The sequence below is a fragment of the Gobio gobio genome, assembly GCF_949357685.1.
Source record: "Gobio gobio genome assembly, chromosome: 12".
NCBI lineage: Eukaryota > Metazoa > Chordata > Actinopteri > Cypriniformes > Gobionidae > Gobio > Gobio gobio.
The window spans coordinates 44511798-44528910 of NC_137105.1; the positions used below are offsets into that span (position 1 = coordinate 44511798).

The 17113-nt window shown below is 37.6% G+C and overlaps 1 protein-coding gene across 2 annotated transcripts in view; it reads left to right on the forward strand.

The window, feature by feature from the left end:
• The window catches only part of kdr (kinase insert domain receptor (a type III receptor tyrosine kinase)), a 49607-nt gene that overhangs the window by 19233 nt on the left and 13261 nt on the right, over nt 1–17113 (forward strand). For both annotated transcript variants that reach the window (XM_079831653.1, XM_079831654.1), the window contains exons 11-22: nt 4521–4632; nt 5933–6041; nt 6149–6493; nt 6702–6848; nt 8372–8503; nt 11146–11252; nt 11646–11781; nt 14471–14575; nt 14664–14777; nt 15039–15127; nt 15347–15506; nt 16977–17068. In XM_079831653.1, the coding sequence (XP_079687779.1) occupies nt 4521–4632; nt 5933–6041; nt 6149–6493; nt 6702–6848; nt 8372–8503; nt 11146–11252; nt 11646–11781; nt 14471–14575; nt 14664–14777; nt 15039–15127; nt 15347–15506; nt 16977–17068 (1648 nt within the window). The remainder of the gene's footprint in view (nt 1–4520; nt 4633–5932; nt 6042–6148; nt 6494–6701; nt 6849–8371; nt 8504–11145; nt 11253–11645; nt 11782–14470; nt 14576–14663; nt 14778–15038; nt 15128–15346; nt 15507–16976; nt 17069–17113) is intronic.

Here is a 17113-nt window from a genome sequence, read left to right on the forward strand (position 1 = left end):
TGGCACAATGCACGGTTCACTCTCAAGACCCTTAAAAGGTACTAAAGACGTCGTTACAAATGATTTCAAAACACGGAATCATGAAGCTTCGAAGCATTATGAATCAGTGAGTCGAATCAGCGGTTTGGATCGCCAAATTTCAGCAGTTTGGCGGTTTGACACGCGATCCAAATCATGATTCGACTCACTGATTCATAACGCTTCGAAGCTTCATGATTCCGTGTTTTGAAGTCGTTATTTAGGGTTTTTTTGCGCACAAAAACTATTCTCGCCGATTCATAAAGTTATTGTAGAACCACTGTAGTGAGATGGACTTTGTAACGACGTCTTTAGTACCTTTTAAGGGTCTTGAGAGTGAACCGTGCATTGTGCCAATGGAGACCTTTCAGAGCCATCAGATTTCAACTAAAATATCTTCATTTGTGTTCCGAAGATGAACGGAGGAACGACATGAGGGTAAGTAATTAATGACAGAATTTTCATTTTTGGGTGAACTAAACTAAATATCAAACGTTATAAAATTAAGTAAAACCTACCTGATGCTGGTGTTCCCATCATGCACTGGGGCATGAAAAATGAATAAGGTTGATTTTTCACAGATTTCCAGCTGTATTTACACAGTTTTAGTAACTTGCCATTTTGTGACATCTGGAGTTCATTTTCTACTCAAAATGACACATTCATACTCAAAAACTAACCAATTTCATCAAAGTAGAAATTACTCAACAACCTTTTACTGGCCAATTTAAAGTTACTTACTTGCTTTGTTAATTTTACCTAACTTATTTAAAGCTCCAGTCCATAACTGTTTTGGTTAAAAATTATCCAAAATCAAAAACAGAGAATGCAAAATAAGTGCTGCACCCCTGTGAATTCCTTATCTCGGTGCTCTATGGATGTAAGGGATGGTTCAACTCAATAAATAAAGAATTACCAAGGCACTCGAGTGGTGTAGAAAAAGTTAAAAAGCCTTTAATTCAGGCTTTAATTAAATTAATTAATTGAATTAATTAAAGGCTTTTTAACTTTTTCTACACCATTCGAGTGCCTTGGAAATTCTTTATTTATCCAAAATCTATTTTTGAGTAAGTACATAACCAGCCAGTGTTCAAAACTCTCCGCGGGAAATACGAGCTTCCGTCGTTCGTCTTTGCGTCATTACACATCTTTATACATAAAGGAGGAGCACAGCTAGTAGGCTATAGCGCATGTGAGGATGCTGCAGGTGGCGAATCATTTATAGCCTTTTAAACATAATTAAAGGGTTAGCTCACCCAAAAATGAAAATTCTGTCATTAATTACTCACCCTCATGTCGTTCGACACCCGTAAGACCTCCGTTCATATTCGGAACACAAATGAAGATATTTTAGTGTTAAGCTGATGGCTGAGAAAGGCTTCAGATAGGCCTCCATTGGCATTCAGTACACTTATACTCCCAAGACCGATAAAAGGCACTTAAAACGTCGTTACAAAGTCCATCTCACCACAGTGACTCTACAATAATCTTACGATGCGACGACAATAGTTTTTGTGCGCAAAAAAAAATCAAAATAACACCTTTATCCAACTTGTTACTGCCTTCCGTGTGTGCCTCCACGACGCATGCGCGAGAATATGACACAGATCCGGCGTTCGGACAGATGACCCAGAAGCGATTTGTTTACAATCAGAGGAAGACGTGCGTATCTAAGCTGTTGAATTCTACATTGATCGTGCTTTAGGTCTCGGCGTAGTGCTCAAAATGGGGCTTAATTCCCGAACCCCGGCGCTACGTCATATTCTCGCGCATGCGTCGTGGAGGCACACACGGAAGACAAGAACAAGTTGGAAAAAGGTGTTATTTTGATTTTTTTTTTGCGCACAAAAACTATTGTCGTCGCATCGTAAGATTATTGTAGAGTCACTGTGGTGAGATGGACTTTGTAACGACGTTTTAAGTGCCTTTTATCGGTCTTGGGAGTATAAGTGTACTGAATGCCAATGGAGGCCTATCTGAAGCCTTTCTCAGCCATCAGCTTTACACTAAAATATCTTCATTTGTGTTCCGAATCTGAACAGAGGTCTTACGGGTGTCGAACGACATAAGGGTGAGTAATTAATTACAGAATTTTCATTTTTGGGTGAACTAACCCTTTAAACATATCATTTTGATGACGGATTTGTAATCCAGAAAAGTCCGAATGACAATCATCAGTGACAACTGGAGATTCACCCGTAGTTAAAAGCAATAGATTAGACTGTACATAAATTGAAATCTACAGGGAACGCTAATACACACTAAATACATGTACTGCTGATGTTGTTAACATTAACAATTTGAGAACAAATTATAACAATAATAATTGGCACGGTTTGATGTGATATGAGCTAAGCGACCGTTAGATTTAATCACCGTTGGAAGCGTGATTTCATTGTAATGCTTTTGTACTGTAATGCTTGTTCAGATGACATTTTCCGGTGAAAATTCTTATTTGGTCATACTTCCAAGATGCCGAATCTGTGATTCTGAAGTACAGTATCCACACCGGTGCGGTGACTGACAGCCACACACACTCCTCAAAACATTAGATTCATCCGCGCTGAGGCAAATCTCATCCACGTAAAGACAATAATTCTGCAAATAACTGCAATTGCAGGTTTCAAATAGAGATGGCGACAAAGAGGCAAAACTTACGGACTGCAGCTTTAAAGGATTAGTTCACTTCAAAATGAAAATGTCCTGATATTTTACTCACCCCCATCTCATCCAAGATGTTCATGTCTATCTTTCTTCAGTCAAATATGCTTCTTCTCTTTACTTTTCTACATTTTCATATCTACTCTGCATCTACATTACTGTAAATGTTGTTTCTCTTGAATGATATATTGTTTGTGATATTCCTTGATGAAATCTACTGCAAATGCTGAAACATGTAGATCACAGCCAAAAACAGAATGTCCTCATTGCCCTAAAAACATCAGAAACCAAACAAATTGACATTTGCCTTGCAAAGCCTGCCAATTAGAATGAAAGCAAAAAAATTTAATGTGTCTTCCTGTATTTGAATAGGAAAGTCATTTACTGTTTTGTTTAGGCTGATAACTATGTCGTTAGTCATTGTTTTTGCTGACAAAATATGCACTGAATAAGATGTTGGCAGATTTGCTCAGTGAGCAAATATGCAAGCATTTTTGTTCCTAGTGTTCAAGTGTGTCCCACAGTGCAATTCATTAGCATTTTGTGCTCTAATTAGGCATTCATCCTCAAACAACTGTTGTGATTGAGCCAAAAAGTATGACTGCTTGGGTTAGAGAGGACTAAGAAATCAGCTACTGTGATTTTTGGTTAACTTGTGACTTTGATTGGCAGCCTGCATTCACCAAACATCACTTCCAAGGATGTTGTGATCATGCAATGGGGGTGTTCATGTTCAGGGCCAGGCATTACATGAGCCTTATCTTCAGATTGCACCCTCACCTACTTCCGTAGTCCTCATCACAACTTCCTGTTGTTCTAAAAGCAGACGCATTTAAATCCTGTGTCCTTGATCAGACATAAAAATAACACAATGTCTGTCACTGTATCCTACTAACAAGAGTTCCCCCTCGTCCTCACCTTTCATTACAGTTTTTATGTGACCTATTTTTGTGTTTGCCTTCCCCCCCCCCCCATCTCTTTTTCCTTTTTCCTATTTTTCTCTGTTCTCTGTCTCGTCTTCCATGGCTGACCTACATGCCATGAGGTGCTGAAGTCTAAACCCGATGTCTGTTTATTGACATTTATGATAATTCCCATTGCTCATAAATATGTGTGGCAGAAGTGCAATTACTGTAGATCTGAGAACTGAGTCAGTTATGGGATGATCTAAATTTAGACCGTTAATAATAGATGCATTGTTGTTTAGGATTCAGTTTGGTGTTTTTCCGTTTTTTCCTGTTCCTGCTGGAGATATGCAGATAGATAGGTGTTTATTTTTGTGTCTTATTTTTTGAGATATGGATCTTCAATTGTGAAATGTTAATATAAAATGCTTGTTTTTTTTTATTATTATTTTTTTTTTAATTGTTAAATTTATTTAATTAATTTAAATATTTTGTGGGAACTGTTTTTTTCAGTATCCTTTAATGAATAAAAAGTTAACAGAAATAACAGCATCAATTAGAAATAATTTTTGTAACATTATAAACGTCTTTATTCTCACGCATTTAATTAATCCTTGCTGAATAAAAGTTAATTTCTTAAAAATTAAATCTTAGTGACCCCAAACTTTTGAACGGTGGTATTTATATTTGCATTTCAGAGACAATTTTATCCGAAGTGACTTACATTAGAGGATCATAAGCTATTCTTCACAGAACCAACAATATTGATAGTACACTATTCATAGTGTGCAATATTTTAAATGTGTGTTTTGCAGACCCTGCAAAACATATGACAATTTAGAAAATGTTGTGACAAAAAAACCCCAACATAATAAAATTACTTTTTAATGTTTTACATTTATTATTTTTCTGACTGTGTAAATCTCATACTCACAGATCAAAGTCAGACCAGAGTGTGGTGAAGTGTGACAAGTGGAGGGAGATCTCAAACAACACAGGGAAGAATCCCATCATCAGCCCCACATCTGTTATTGAACGCTCTCTTAAGGTAAACATTGATACCAGTACTGTGCTGTGTTTAGCTTAGCCTTTGAACGTGCAAAAATAAATAAATTGTAAGCATAAAATATACAGTTGGGTCCTAATGTCTAATGAGAGTGGGATTTAAACCTGGTAATAAACCTGATTAGAGATGTAAAGTAAATAAGAAATATTTAGAGGCTATTTAGAGATTAAAATATCCAAAATCCACTTGAACAATTTTATACAGTTTGTGGACTTGTGTACTTACATTATCCCAAATGTTTCCAAGAATGTTTAAATCCAGAAAAATTAGCAATTTTAACCAGGACATGGACCGTGTCCGTGCGTTGTCTATCAATGACATCAATGTGTTACCCTCGATTTCCGGTTTTATTTTGTAGAAACCATGGAAACACCAAAGACGCTTTAATATATTATGTGTTTTATTAGACAGGTGAGCAACTGTTTGGATACATTCATCGACAGAAAACAAATCTTTGTTATACAGCTCTACACAGTTAGTCTTATTGTTTAAGTCTCGTTTTCTTTATTTACCGCAAGTACCATGTTTTACCATGCCTAATATCCATCTAGTTTACTGCAGTGTGCAACAAGTGTCTCATAGTAGCAGCTGAACGAACGCATAGAGTAGCATTACAACATAACTTTCAACACACTCAAATGTATGTAATATGATAAAACAGCGCTGCGTTACCCCACATACGCATGAGCGGAAGAAGCGGAAACGCTTCAATTTTCTATTGAATAAAAGCTCCACTGCTTTCGAGCCCTGTGTCGCTCTTGTCTCTCATTAACAATCACTCCAGCCGCCTCATTCAGCTCCACCCTGCTTCATACTACAGCAACGTTAATAAATATTCAATTCATTAGCTCATCCATCAATATGATTTCTGCCTGAGCCCCGTCAAATTCTTTTCCACCGGCTGTAGAGGTGAAGACAACAACTCCCATGATTCCACGAAATCAAGGCGTTATCAAGCTACAACTTTGTTTTGAATAAGCGACCTCTGGCGGCGAAAATTACATATTGTGCCTTTAAGATTCATGCACTATTTCTAGGTCACTAATCAAATAAGTAAATGTATTCTGCTTTGTACAGACAGTCAGGTGTACTTGCTTCTATTGAAACTCAATATTCTCTTTGGAAATACTCAAATCATGCTGGAGAACATGATCGTCAGGTTTTACATAAACTTGAGTTTACACAGCTCGGGTAGTGGACCCCACTGAATTAATCCTGGTGAATCTGGTTATAATTATACAGTATGTGATGCTGTTTTGATGTACTGTGTGTTCTCCCATAGACCATCAGCACACTGAAGATCCAGAAAGCAGTTGATCACGCCCTCTACAGGTGCCTTGCCACCAATAAGTTGGGAGATGAAGAGCGAGTCATTGTGTTTCAAGTAACTCGTGAGTGCTTCCAAACCAGAGACAATCTCCACTGTACATCCCAAATGAAACTATTGCATTCGAATTGATCAAATCTGAACTTTTTGTTATTTTTGTCATTCTCAAAGGTTTCCTTAACCTAAGCGTCCTCCCCTCCAGCAGCCCTATTGAGGGAGAGGATGTGGTAATGCGCTGTGTAGCCGATCGACTGCTGTACTCTAACTTGCGTTGGTATCGGGTAACAAGCTTAGCCAACCCTGATCCGCCTCCAGCGGCTGTGCCCTGTGATACCCTCACCCTGTCACCTTTCCACCAGCCCAATGTCACCATATCAGGCCTGCAGGGCACCAATGCAACGCTGGACCTGCCCATACCCAATGCCACTTTGATGGACCAAGGCCTGTACGCTTGCCAAGTGGAAAACGTGGGCACCAATGAGAGAACCTGCTTACTTCACAACCTGAGGCTCAGAGGTTAGTCCATAGCTTTACATAAAGAGTGTTCAAGGAGCATCGTTATTTGACTAATTTAATTAGTTTGGTGATGCTAGTGGTGTAGAAATTACACACTTAATGGACTATATTTAATTTCTGCTTGCTTCAGATTGGTTGTTGAGATGGGATATATTGCAGAAATCATGTGCAAGCTGAAATGTAAGCATCTGTTTATATCTTTCCGCAGCTCTTGAGATGTCAAGAATTGTGACCAACCTGACTAACCAGAGAGTAAATGTGAGTGACTCTACCACTCTGGTGTGTGAGGTGACCGGCACACCAACACCTACTGTGATTTGGACTAAAGACAATCAAACCGTCATGGAGGGATCAGGTGAGCAAAATAAAACATCTATAGATGTACAAAAAATGATAGGTGTAAGAATAAACAACCCTCTCTATATCCTCAGTATTGTCCTGAAGAGTGGAACAGTTCCCCTATTATGCTATTTTAAAGGCTCCTACAACAGGTTTACATGCATCAAAGGTCAAAAAACACTTTAATTTTCTCATAATATACATTGCACCACCACATTTTTCAGTGATTCTCAAACAACTTGACGGATCCCTCTCTAAATCCCTCCTTTCCGCGATCTACTCTGCTCTGATTGGTCAGATGGCCCAGTCTGTTGTGACTTCTCTACCGCTTACAGCGTGTGTTTCGGAAGCTAAACACCCATTGCCATAACTGAACTTCAGCTCTGTCCGGAGGCTTCCTAAAGCTCAGCGATTGTACACATTGTAAAGACAGTAACGATGGCGTCGATTTTACCAAATCATTTTGAGCGCGAGTCCAGTGATGAAACACTGGAAGAACTAGTTATTCAAAGCGAACCTCCATCACAAGGACAACTTGAGCATGAGTTCCTCAGAGATACTCTACTCATTTTGAGGTACATTTATGAGATGTTTCAACTGTAATTCCACACCACCAGCATTAACAAGTGTATGCCCATCAACAAACCCATGTGTATATTTCTCATTTATTGCGGTGCACATTTATTGCTGTGTATTTTCTAATGATGTTAAACACAATTCGAAACACAAACGACTTGTATAGGCGGTTCAGAGTCGATTCTTTCTTTTGGGAGACCATAACTTTATTTATCATGCACTTTCGACTTTACACCTTTGCAGAACGTTTACATTCACAGAAAGCTATATTACATATGCATGAAAGGGAATATTCGAAAAACCATAATAGGGGCACTTAAAGGCTGGAATACACGACATGACTTTTACACAGATTTGTGCCCCAATGAACAAGAAAGACTATTATAATGCTATATAAATAAAACTAAAATAACACTGTGGATGAGTCAACACTAGTTGCCGAAAGCCAGAGCCAGTCTGCAGATTTTGAACAGTCGGATTTCACAGAAAATCACGTTGTGTATGTGTAGACTAGAGACGATTTTTTTCTTCTATTTTTAATCTTCAGTCTATGAATCCATACAATTGGAGGATATCAAGCATGTTTGATCTTTTGCTAGGATTTTAAACACAAATTGTATTCATATGTCATGCATCTCCTTGCTCCGAGGCGTATGTTTCTGCATGAGTTCACTACGTTTGGGACGACTTTAAAGTCTGGTATAGTGTGTGCTCTTTGGTCGTTTTTTAGTGTATGATGCCCAGTTTTTCTCTGTAACCATTTATAAAGTCGACAAGTGTATGATCCTTAGAGTTTTAAAATCTGTTGATTCATGTAGTGTATTCCAGCTTTTTGTTTCCATGCTTTCACATGTTGGAGGTTAAATCGGATTTAAAATATTTGGAACTATTTGAACGGCTGAAACCGTCTCTGAGGGGTGACCAGTTTAGTGACTCTTGCTTTTCATGCTTTTCTATTGTCAGGTGTGATTCTGAAACATTCAAATCAAGTCTTGACCATCCAACGGGTGAAAAAAGAGGACAGTGGTCTTTACATATGTATGGCCTGTAACCAGCAGGGCTGTGACTATGACGAGGCTCGTATCACTGTGGACGGTAAGTCTGTAGACAAAACTCACTGCTTGATTTGGTTTGTAGAAGATTAAAAGATAGGGCAGTTAGGACATATGTTTTTTTTCCTGTAAAGTTGTGCAGAATTCTAATATCATTATTATTTGGAATGTTACACTGGCCCCTACATCAAACACTCCTAGAGCCCTATTTTAATGATCTGAGCGCATGACGACGGAAAAAACGGTTGGCGCACCAGGCACATGGTCCAAAAGGGTTGTACCTAGTCTCTTAGTAACGTGCAATAAATCAATCAGAGTCTCATCTCCCAGTACATTTAAAAGCCAGTTGTGCTTGCACAAAGACTGAATGCTTCTCCAGAGAGGAATCCTTTTATTTTTAATATTTAGTTTGTGTGCTGCTGCGCGTCCCTTTGTGTGTAAAATAATCAGAGTGTATGCGTGTTGTAGACCCGCCTGTAGGCGCATATTACTAATAAAACCGTTCCGTTCCACTGACCTGCGACTTGTTTTTGACCACAAAAATGTGTTGTGTAAATGGTCCTTAAGGCGGCATTTATTTGCTCAAAAATACAGTATATTGTAAAATATTATTACAAGTTAAAATAACTGTTTTCTATTTGAATATATTTTGAGATGTAATTTATTTCTGTGATGACAGCTAAATTTTCAGCATCATTCCTCCAGTCTTCAGTGTCACATGATTCTTCAGAAATCATTCTAATATGATGATTTGCTGCTCGAGAAACATGCATGATTATTATCATTGTTGAAAACAGTTGTGCTGCTTAATATTTTTATGGAAGCGGTGCTACATTTCCCCTCCTCAGGATTATTTGATGAATAGAAAGCAACATTTATTTGAAATAGAAACTTTTGTAACATTATAAATGTTACTTTTGATCAATGTAATGCATCCTTGACCTTGATTAATAAAAGTGTTGATTTCCTAAAAAAAATATTACTGACCCCAAACTTTTAAATGGTAGTGTAAATGCATTTGCATGTTTTTATACCAAAATATATCAGGTAGAATGATAGCAGTTTGTCAGTTATAAAGAAAAAAATGTCAAACATCACGTAGTAGCCAAACTATTAAAGATCCCATTTATAGAGGAGACGTGTCATGGGTGTGAGGCAAGCTCAGCCTCCCAATGACTTTTATCCTCATTGAGATTTTGTTTTAATCAAGGCCTTGGGGCAAAAATAGCTCTCTTTTCAGTCAGTCAGGAAGGGGGCTCTGTTAGTGTATATCCTTTAGGGAGTGCTAAAAGAAAACAAAGCAAAATCCCAGAACACAAAAGAGAGAGATGTCCCACCCTCTCCCTCCCTCCCTCCCTCCCTCCCTCCCTCCCTCTCTCTCTCCCTCCCTCTCTCCCTCTACATATACAGATTTGGGAAAAATTAAGAGATTTCTCAATGTTAAGTGGTCTCTTCATTTTTGCCAGAGCTGTATATGTCACTCTCTGACACACATTTTTCTCAGTGGCATCTTGGTATGGTTCCGTCTCTTGCCTCACACACTAAAGGACAGAGAGCAGGCACACAAATAACAGAGACATACTCCATGCGTACGTGACTACTCTCTCGGCATCACTGATTTTCCTTGTCACTGCAAATGCGACTGTCAGGCAGCAGTCGTATTCACTAACAGCACCGTTCCCATGGGGTGAAAGAAAACGTAAAAGAGAGGAAGGGAGAGAAAGAGAGAAATCAACTGAAAAATATACATGTAGAGATTGATGGACCAATTGCATGTCCTAGTATTGAAAAGAGAACATGGTACTTTTTATCTAATGTAAATGGGTTCCCGCTGGTGGACTTTGGCTTCATGTTGCTGTATGCTCTTCAGGCTTATTTTGATTGGATGTAATATCAGGTCAGCAAACAATTCACATTCCTTGCTCCTGGAGCCATCATGCACGCCCAACAGCATACAAATATTTCCTGTAAACTACATTTGTCCAGGCAATTCATGCCTTCCTTTGCTATTAATATAACATGAAGAAGCATTTTTCCAATTCCTCTCCACATTATAATATTTATCTGGTAAAATCATCTGGTAAAATTTTTTTTTTTCGAATTATTTTGTGGCAAATTGATAACAAACAGGCCAACAAATATGTCACTTCATCTTCAATATGAATATTTATTAAAATATCTATTTATTAAAATATCTATCTATCTATCTATCTATCTATCTATCTATCTATCTATCTATCTATCTATCTATCTATCTATCTATCTATCTATCTATCTATCTATCTATCTATCTATCTATCTATCTATCTATCTATCTATCTATCTATCTATCTATCTATCTATCTATCTATCTATCTATCTATCTATCTCTCTATCTAACTATCTATCTATCTATCTATCTATCTATCTATCTATCTATCTATCTATCTATCTATCTATCTATCTATCTATCTATCTATCTATCTATCTATCTATCTATCTATCTATCTATCTATCTATCTATCTATCTATCTATCTATCTATCTATCTATCTATCTATCATCTATCTATCTATCTATCATCTATCTATCTATCTATCATCTATCTATCTATCTATCTATCTGCTTGTCTGTCTAGGTTGTTTTGGTTTAATCTTTTTTTTAAATGACTTTGTGTGTCATCTTTGTTTGTGATTTCTGATCATAGGTGCAGAGGAAAAGATGAATGTGGAATTGATCATGCCTATTGGTGCCGTTGTCATCGCCATGTTCCTCTGGCTCCTCATCGTCTTTGTCATCCGCAACAGGAAGCGGGTAACATTCCATCTCTTTTCCTTGTTTTCTCCCCCTCCAATTTACATGCACAGACGAACTCTCTGCTCTCCTCTGACTGATCAGATCTGACTACTCGGACTTGGCTTACGCCATCTCTATTGTATGCTCAGCCCACATTTTGCTGCGATGCGTCACGTACACCAGCCTGCCATGGGCCCCAGTGCCCACTGTACCCCAGCCTTAATTCTGCCTCTGAGTATGATAGTGGCTTCCAGTAACTCATTAGTGGGTGTCTTTATAATGAGGGTTTGATTCTGGGAGACTCAAGCAGGACAGGGGTGGAGGTCTCATCCAGACAAGCTCGTTCTCCCCTTTTGACCTTCATTCCATTTTGTCATACACTCACTCTTTCCATCATTTCCTCTCTCACAGCCTAATGATGGAGATCTGAAAACTGGCTACCTGTCAATCATTCTGGACTCAGATGATATGCCAATGGATGAGCACTGTGAGAGACTGACCTATGATGCAAGCAAGTGGGAATTCCCGCGTGATAGACTGAAGCTAGGTGAGACTTGGCTAAATGTGAGAAATAAAACAATAAAAAACAAGCCCTGATAAATTCAATTAAATTGGCCAAGAACAAACATGAATGGCTTTCCAGTAGTTTTGTTTGAAAAAAAAGAAAAAGAAAAAGATTTTCATGCTGCTTCATTTGAAGGCACAACATGTAATTTTCGCCGCTAGAGGTCGCTTATTCAAAAGAAAGGCGTAGCTTGATTTTGCGGAATCATGGGAGTTGTTGTCTTCACCTCTACAGCCGGTGGAAAAGAATCCGACAGGACTCATTGAGAAATCATATTCATGGATGAGCTAATGTATTAAAGATTTATTAACGTTACTGTAGTATGAAGCTGTTGGAGTGGAGCGAGGCTGCTGGAGCGATTGCTAATGAGAGACAAGCACAACACACAGCTCGAGCGCAGTGGAGCTTTTATTATGGTGCAGACGATGCTTCCGCTTCTCATGCTCATGTAACGGAGGCCAGCTATTACTTGCTGTGCGAGTAAACCTCACTCCTCTGATCTCAAGAGACGCTCTAGTGACTGACGCTAGTGGTTGCAGCCTTTAGCCTCCTTGTTAGAGCGTCCGACTCTCATGCCGGCGGACCTGGGTTCGAGACCCACTTGGAGTAGGCGGGTCGAACAGGAGGGGTTACATTCATGTGGGGGAACACAGCACTGTTTATCATATTAGATATATTTGAGTGTGTTGAAAGTTATATTATAATGCTACTCTGTGCGTTCGCTCGGCGGCTACTATGAGACACTTGTTGACACTGAAGTAAGCTTGATCGATACATCAAGAAAACAAGATTTAAACAAGACTAACAGTGTTGAGTAGGGGTGGCACGGTACATGAAAAAACATCCGAACCGTTCGGTTCGGAGCGTGTGTGTGTCACGGTTTGACGCATGCGCAATGTAGCCTCGTGTCGGTGTCCGTATGTTACCTCAGACAGTAGCGGGTGTCCTTTTCGCGCAAAATAAGAATATGTGTGGTCATACAGTAAAATAAATAAAAGACTGTAAAAGTGGAGTGCTGCAGGTCACGTCACGTGTAAAACTGGCAAGTGGGAGAGATAAGGAAGGCTGCCCGGAGTTGGAGGATGCGCCAGCGTCGTATTCACACCGCTCGCGCAAGCAGTGCGTTGGCAGGGCAGAAGCAGTGCGTATGGAGAGCTGTGCATTCACACACTGGCAGCGTTTGTCTCGCGCAGCTGAATCGCGGCTCGTGCCGCTCGTATATTTTAAATACAGACGAATATTGTCCATTCTGTCACATTTTCCGGTGTTCTCCTCCGACCCTTGTCTGTTTCGTGCTTTGATTTATGATGGGCAGCATATATCTGCTGCAAATGCGACCGTTTTACCCTCCATCCCAAACACACATGCATATAACATAGTTCGCATATGTAAGTAGTTCACATGATAAATGTAACATTAAAGTTAAGATGTGCTTCTAGTTTTAATAATTTAAACAGGCCTTTAAAGTTTGGGCAAAAACTTCTGGCAGTTTTGTGTTTTCTTGTATTTTATAATTTTTTCACAGCACTGGATGTCAGGGTGATTGTGAAACACACAGAACGCTTCACTACATGATTTCATGGTGAAATTTGTTATTTTTCATGTTAATCAAGTCAGTTGCTCACGCTGAATTAAAGCCACAGTGCATTGTTCTGATCAAAATGAACATGATTAACATGTTAATCACTTAACACTGTCGGCAGACAGAGTAAGCAGGAGACAGCCAGTTAGGAAACAACTTCTACATGATATAAACATTTTTTAAAATACTGTATCCTAAATTGTGGATAATTAAGCTATATATCATATGCTGAAGTAAATTTCTGGAGTGTTAACGATTAATAGAAAAAACAACAAGAACCGTACAGAACCGAAAACCGTGACCCTAAAACCGTGATACGAACCGAACCGTGGGTTTTGTGAACCGTGCCACCCCTAGTGTTGAGCTATATAACAATGATTCGTTTCGAGTGTATCCAAACAGTTGCTCACCTGTCTAATAAAACACATAATATATTTAAAGCTTCTTTGGTGTTTCCATGGTTTCTACAAAATAAAACCGGGTAATGTGGGTATGATGTCATGGATAGGCGACGTACGGACACGTGTCCTGGTTAAAATTGCTTATTTCTCTGCATTTAAACATTCTTGGAAACATTTGGGATAATGTAAGTACACAAGTCAACAAAATATATAACATTGTTCTAGTGGTTTTTGGATATTTTAATCAAAAAATCTTACATATTGTGCCTTTGATGAGTTTACTTGTGAAGTTTATTAGATTAACATAAAAAGTAAATATCATACCACTGACTGGACCAATGTATACTGTATGTAACAGACTTCAGTGATATGTTTTTATTTATCTATATTTACAGTATCTGTATATCCACGTATTTCATTTTGAATGATCATTTATTTATTTATTATATAAGCAAATATATGCATTTAGTAGCATAACAGGGTGTCAAAATGTTATGGAACAAGTTTTCTTTCTCTTTGGGATGGTGAGGGGATCATAACTTGCCTTGAATTACTATCAGATTTTAGGCTTTCAACATCTTTTAAGACCTATTTTAACCCGTGCAAACAGCTAAAATATTGGTATAAAAAAATGTTACTATACATGTATATGTAATTGTTCACAAATGTATAATACCATGTTTTCCAGGAGAGCCGCTGGGCAGAGGGGCATTTGGTCAAGTTGTGGAGGCGACCGCATATGGTATTGAGAAGGCCACCACCTGTACTACAGTAGCAGTGAAGATGCTCAAGGGTATGAGGCATCTGTTCACTGGCCTTAAACTGACTTCACATTTCTTCCATTTAACACAACTGACTGCAGTTTTCTCAATCTCCGACAGAGGGCGCTACCTCCAGTGAGTACCGCGCTCTGATGTCTGAGCTGAAGATCCTCATCCATATTGGTCACCATCTCAATGTGGTCAACCTTCTAGGAGCCTGCACTAAAGCAGGGGGTGAGTTCCCCATTTAAAATCCTCAGATACTGACAGAAATGACGGTAATCTTTCCTTTCCTGTGAAGTTGGCTGCAGGCACGCTCTGTTCAGGAAGTGTGTAAATGTTCATGGGTGACAAAATGTGCAGTCATTGTAAGAAATGTGTCAAAAACACCACAAAGTGGTTGTGCATTGTTGAGAAGAACACAATGTGCCCACATTAATGGCCTGTTTTCCCTCTCTCTCTCTCTCTCTCTCTCTCTCTTTCTTACTCCTTCAGGACCCTTGATGGTGATTGTTGAATACTGCAAAAACGGTAACCTGTCCAGCTATTTAAAAAGCAAACGAGGAGAGTACAGTCCCTACAAGGTAAATTGCGTCATAACCTAGTGTAACTTTTAAAGTCAAGCTGTGATATGGATCTCAGTTCTTCATTTTAACAATGAGCTTAATTGGCTTGGCCTTTAAATGTTGTTCAAGGTTTAAAGGTGTTATGAAGGTGTTGCTACTTGACCCTGAAAACCCTACTAACTTACCAACTACCCTGACAGCTGTGGCAAACTGATCTACACATGTCTTGTTTCTCAGAAGCGGATGCCGTGCAGGAGGGAGGTACAGCCGGAAGAGGATTTACATGAGGGAGATCTGGGTCTGGGAACCAGCACGCGACTGGACATCTGCACCGGCACCGCAGTGTGCACCAGGATGGGAGAACAGACCTCCACGACCCAGCTGCAGGACGAACAAGGTACAGTATATTAGTCTGTTGGATACTCTGTACTGTCTTCGGACTCTCACAGCTACTAAAGCCAAATTGAACAAAGTTATGGAAACTATATCAAATGTTTTAATTAGTATTGTCATTTAGTTTTGTCATTCAAATGTTACCACATGATGTTCATTATTTAGGTAACATGACAAAACCTTTTTTATTGTATGTGACATGAAATACATTTGGGTATGACATGCTGTACTTCCTCTAAAACGTATTTAACAGCAAAATAAAAAAAAGATAAGATAATTAAACAGTGTAATTATTTGGATGATATTATTCTAATTATTAAGTTGCTTTAATAAGCTCATTATCTGAGAAACTACATGGAATATTTGTACTGTTAAACTGAATTTGTCACACTGTAAATTAAGAAAAAAATATTTATTAGAATTAACAGCAAAGAAATTAATAATAAAAATTAATAAAAGAAACAAGACATTTTTTTTAAATTAATAATTATTCTAATTATTAAGCAGCTTTAATGAGCTCATTATCTGAGAAACTACATGGACATTTTTACTTATATTTAACATTTTCACTGCAAAATAATAAAGAAATAAATAAACAACATAATGACTTATTATCAATACTATTTTTTTTCAAAATTATTTGTTAAAATGTGTTTAATAAGTTCATATTATTTGAGAAAATAGATGGAATATTTATACTTTGAAAATGAATATGTCACACTGTAAATTAAGAAATAAATATTTAAATATAATTAACTGAAAATAAATTATAAAAAAATCAATTAAATAAACAATATTTTTTTATTAATAATAATTCTAATTATTAAGCAGCTATAATGAGCTCATTATCTGAGAAACTACATGGAAATTTGTACTTTTACTTTGAATTTGTCACACTGCAAATGAATAAAGAAATAAATAAACAACATAATTATTTATAATCATTAATATTTTTTTCTAGTTATTAGTTAGCTTTAATGAGTTCGTATTATTTGAGAAAATAAACGGAATATTTATACTTTTAAAATTAATTTTGTCACACTGTAAATGAATAAAGAAATTAAAAATGAACTCCAAAATAAATAAATAAACAGCATAATTATTTATTATTAATAATATTTTTTTCTAGAGAAAAATAGATGGAATATTTGTACTTTTAAATGTATCACACTGTAAAAAAAGGAAAAAGTATTTAAATAGAATCAACTGCAAATAAATTAATAATAAAAAGAAATAAAATAAGTAAGATACTTTTTTTATTATTAATAATAACTATTCAAATTATTAAGAAGCTTCAATGAGCTCTTTATTTGAGAAAATGTATGGAATATTTGTACTCCCAGAATCAAGCCCTCATTTACACTGTAAATATATACATTTGTCAAATTTAATTAAAGAACACAAAAAGATTATTAAAAACATTTATTGGACCTAAGATGTGTGTATATATAATGTGTCATCTGCTCATGTATAGAGAGTTCAGACTGGGATCACCTGACAATGGAGGATCTCATCAGGTATAGCTTTCAGGTGGCCAAAGGCATGGAGTTCCTAGCCTCTCGAAAGGTAAAACTGAAACTTGCGTGTGTATACATTAATCTTGAGCAGTTA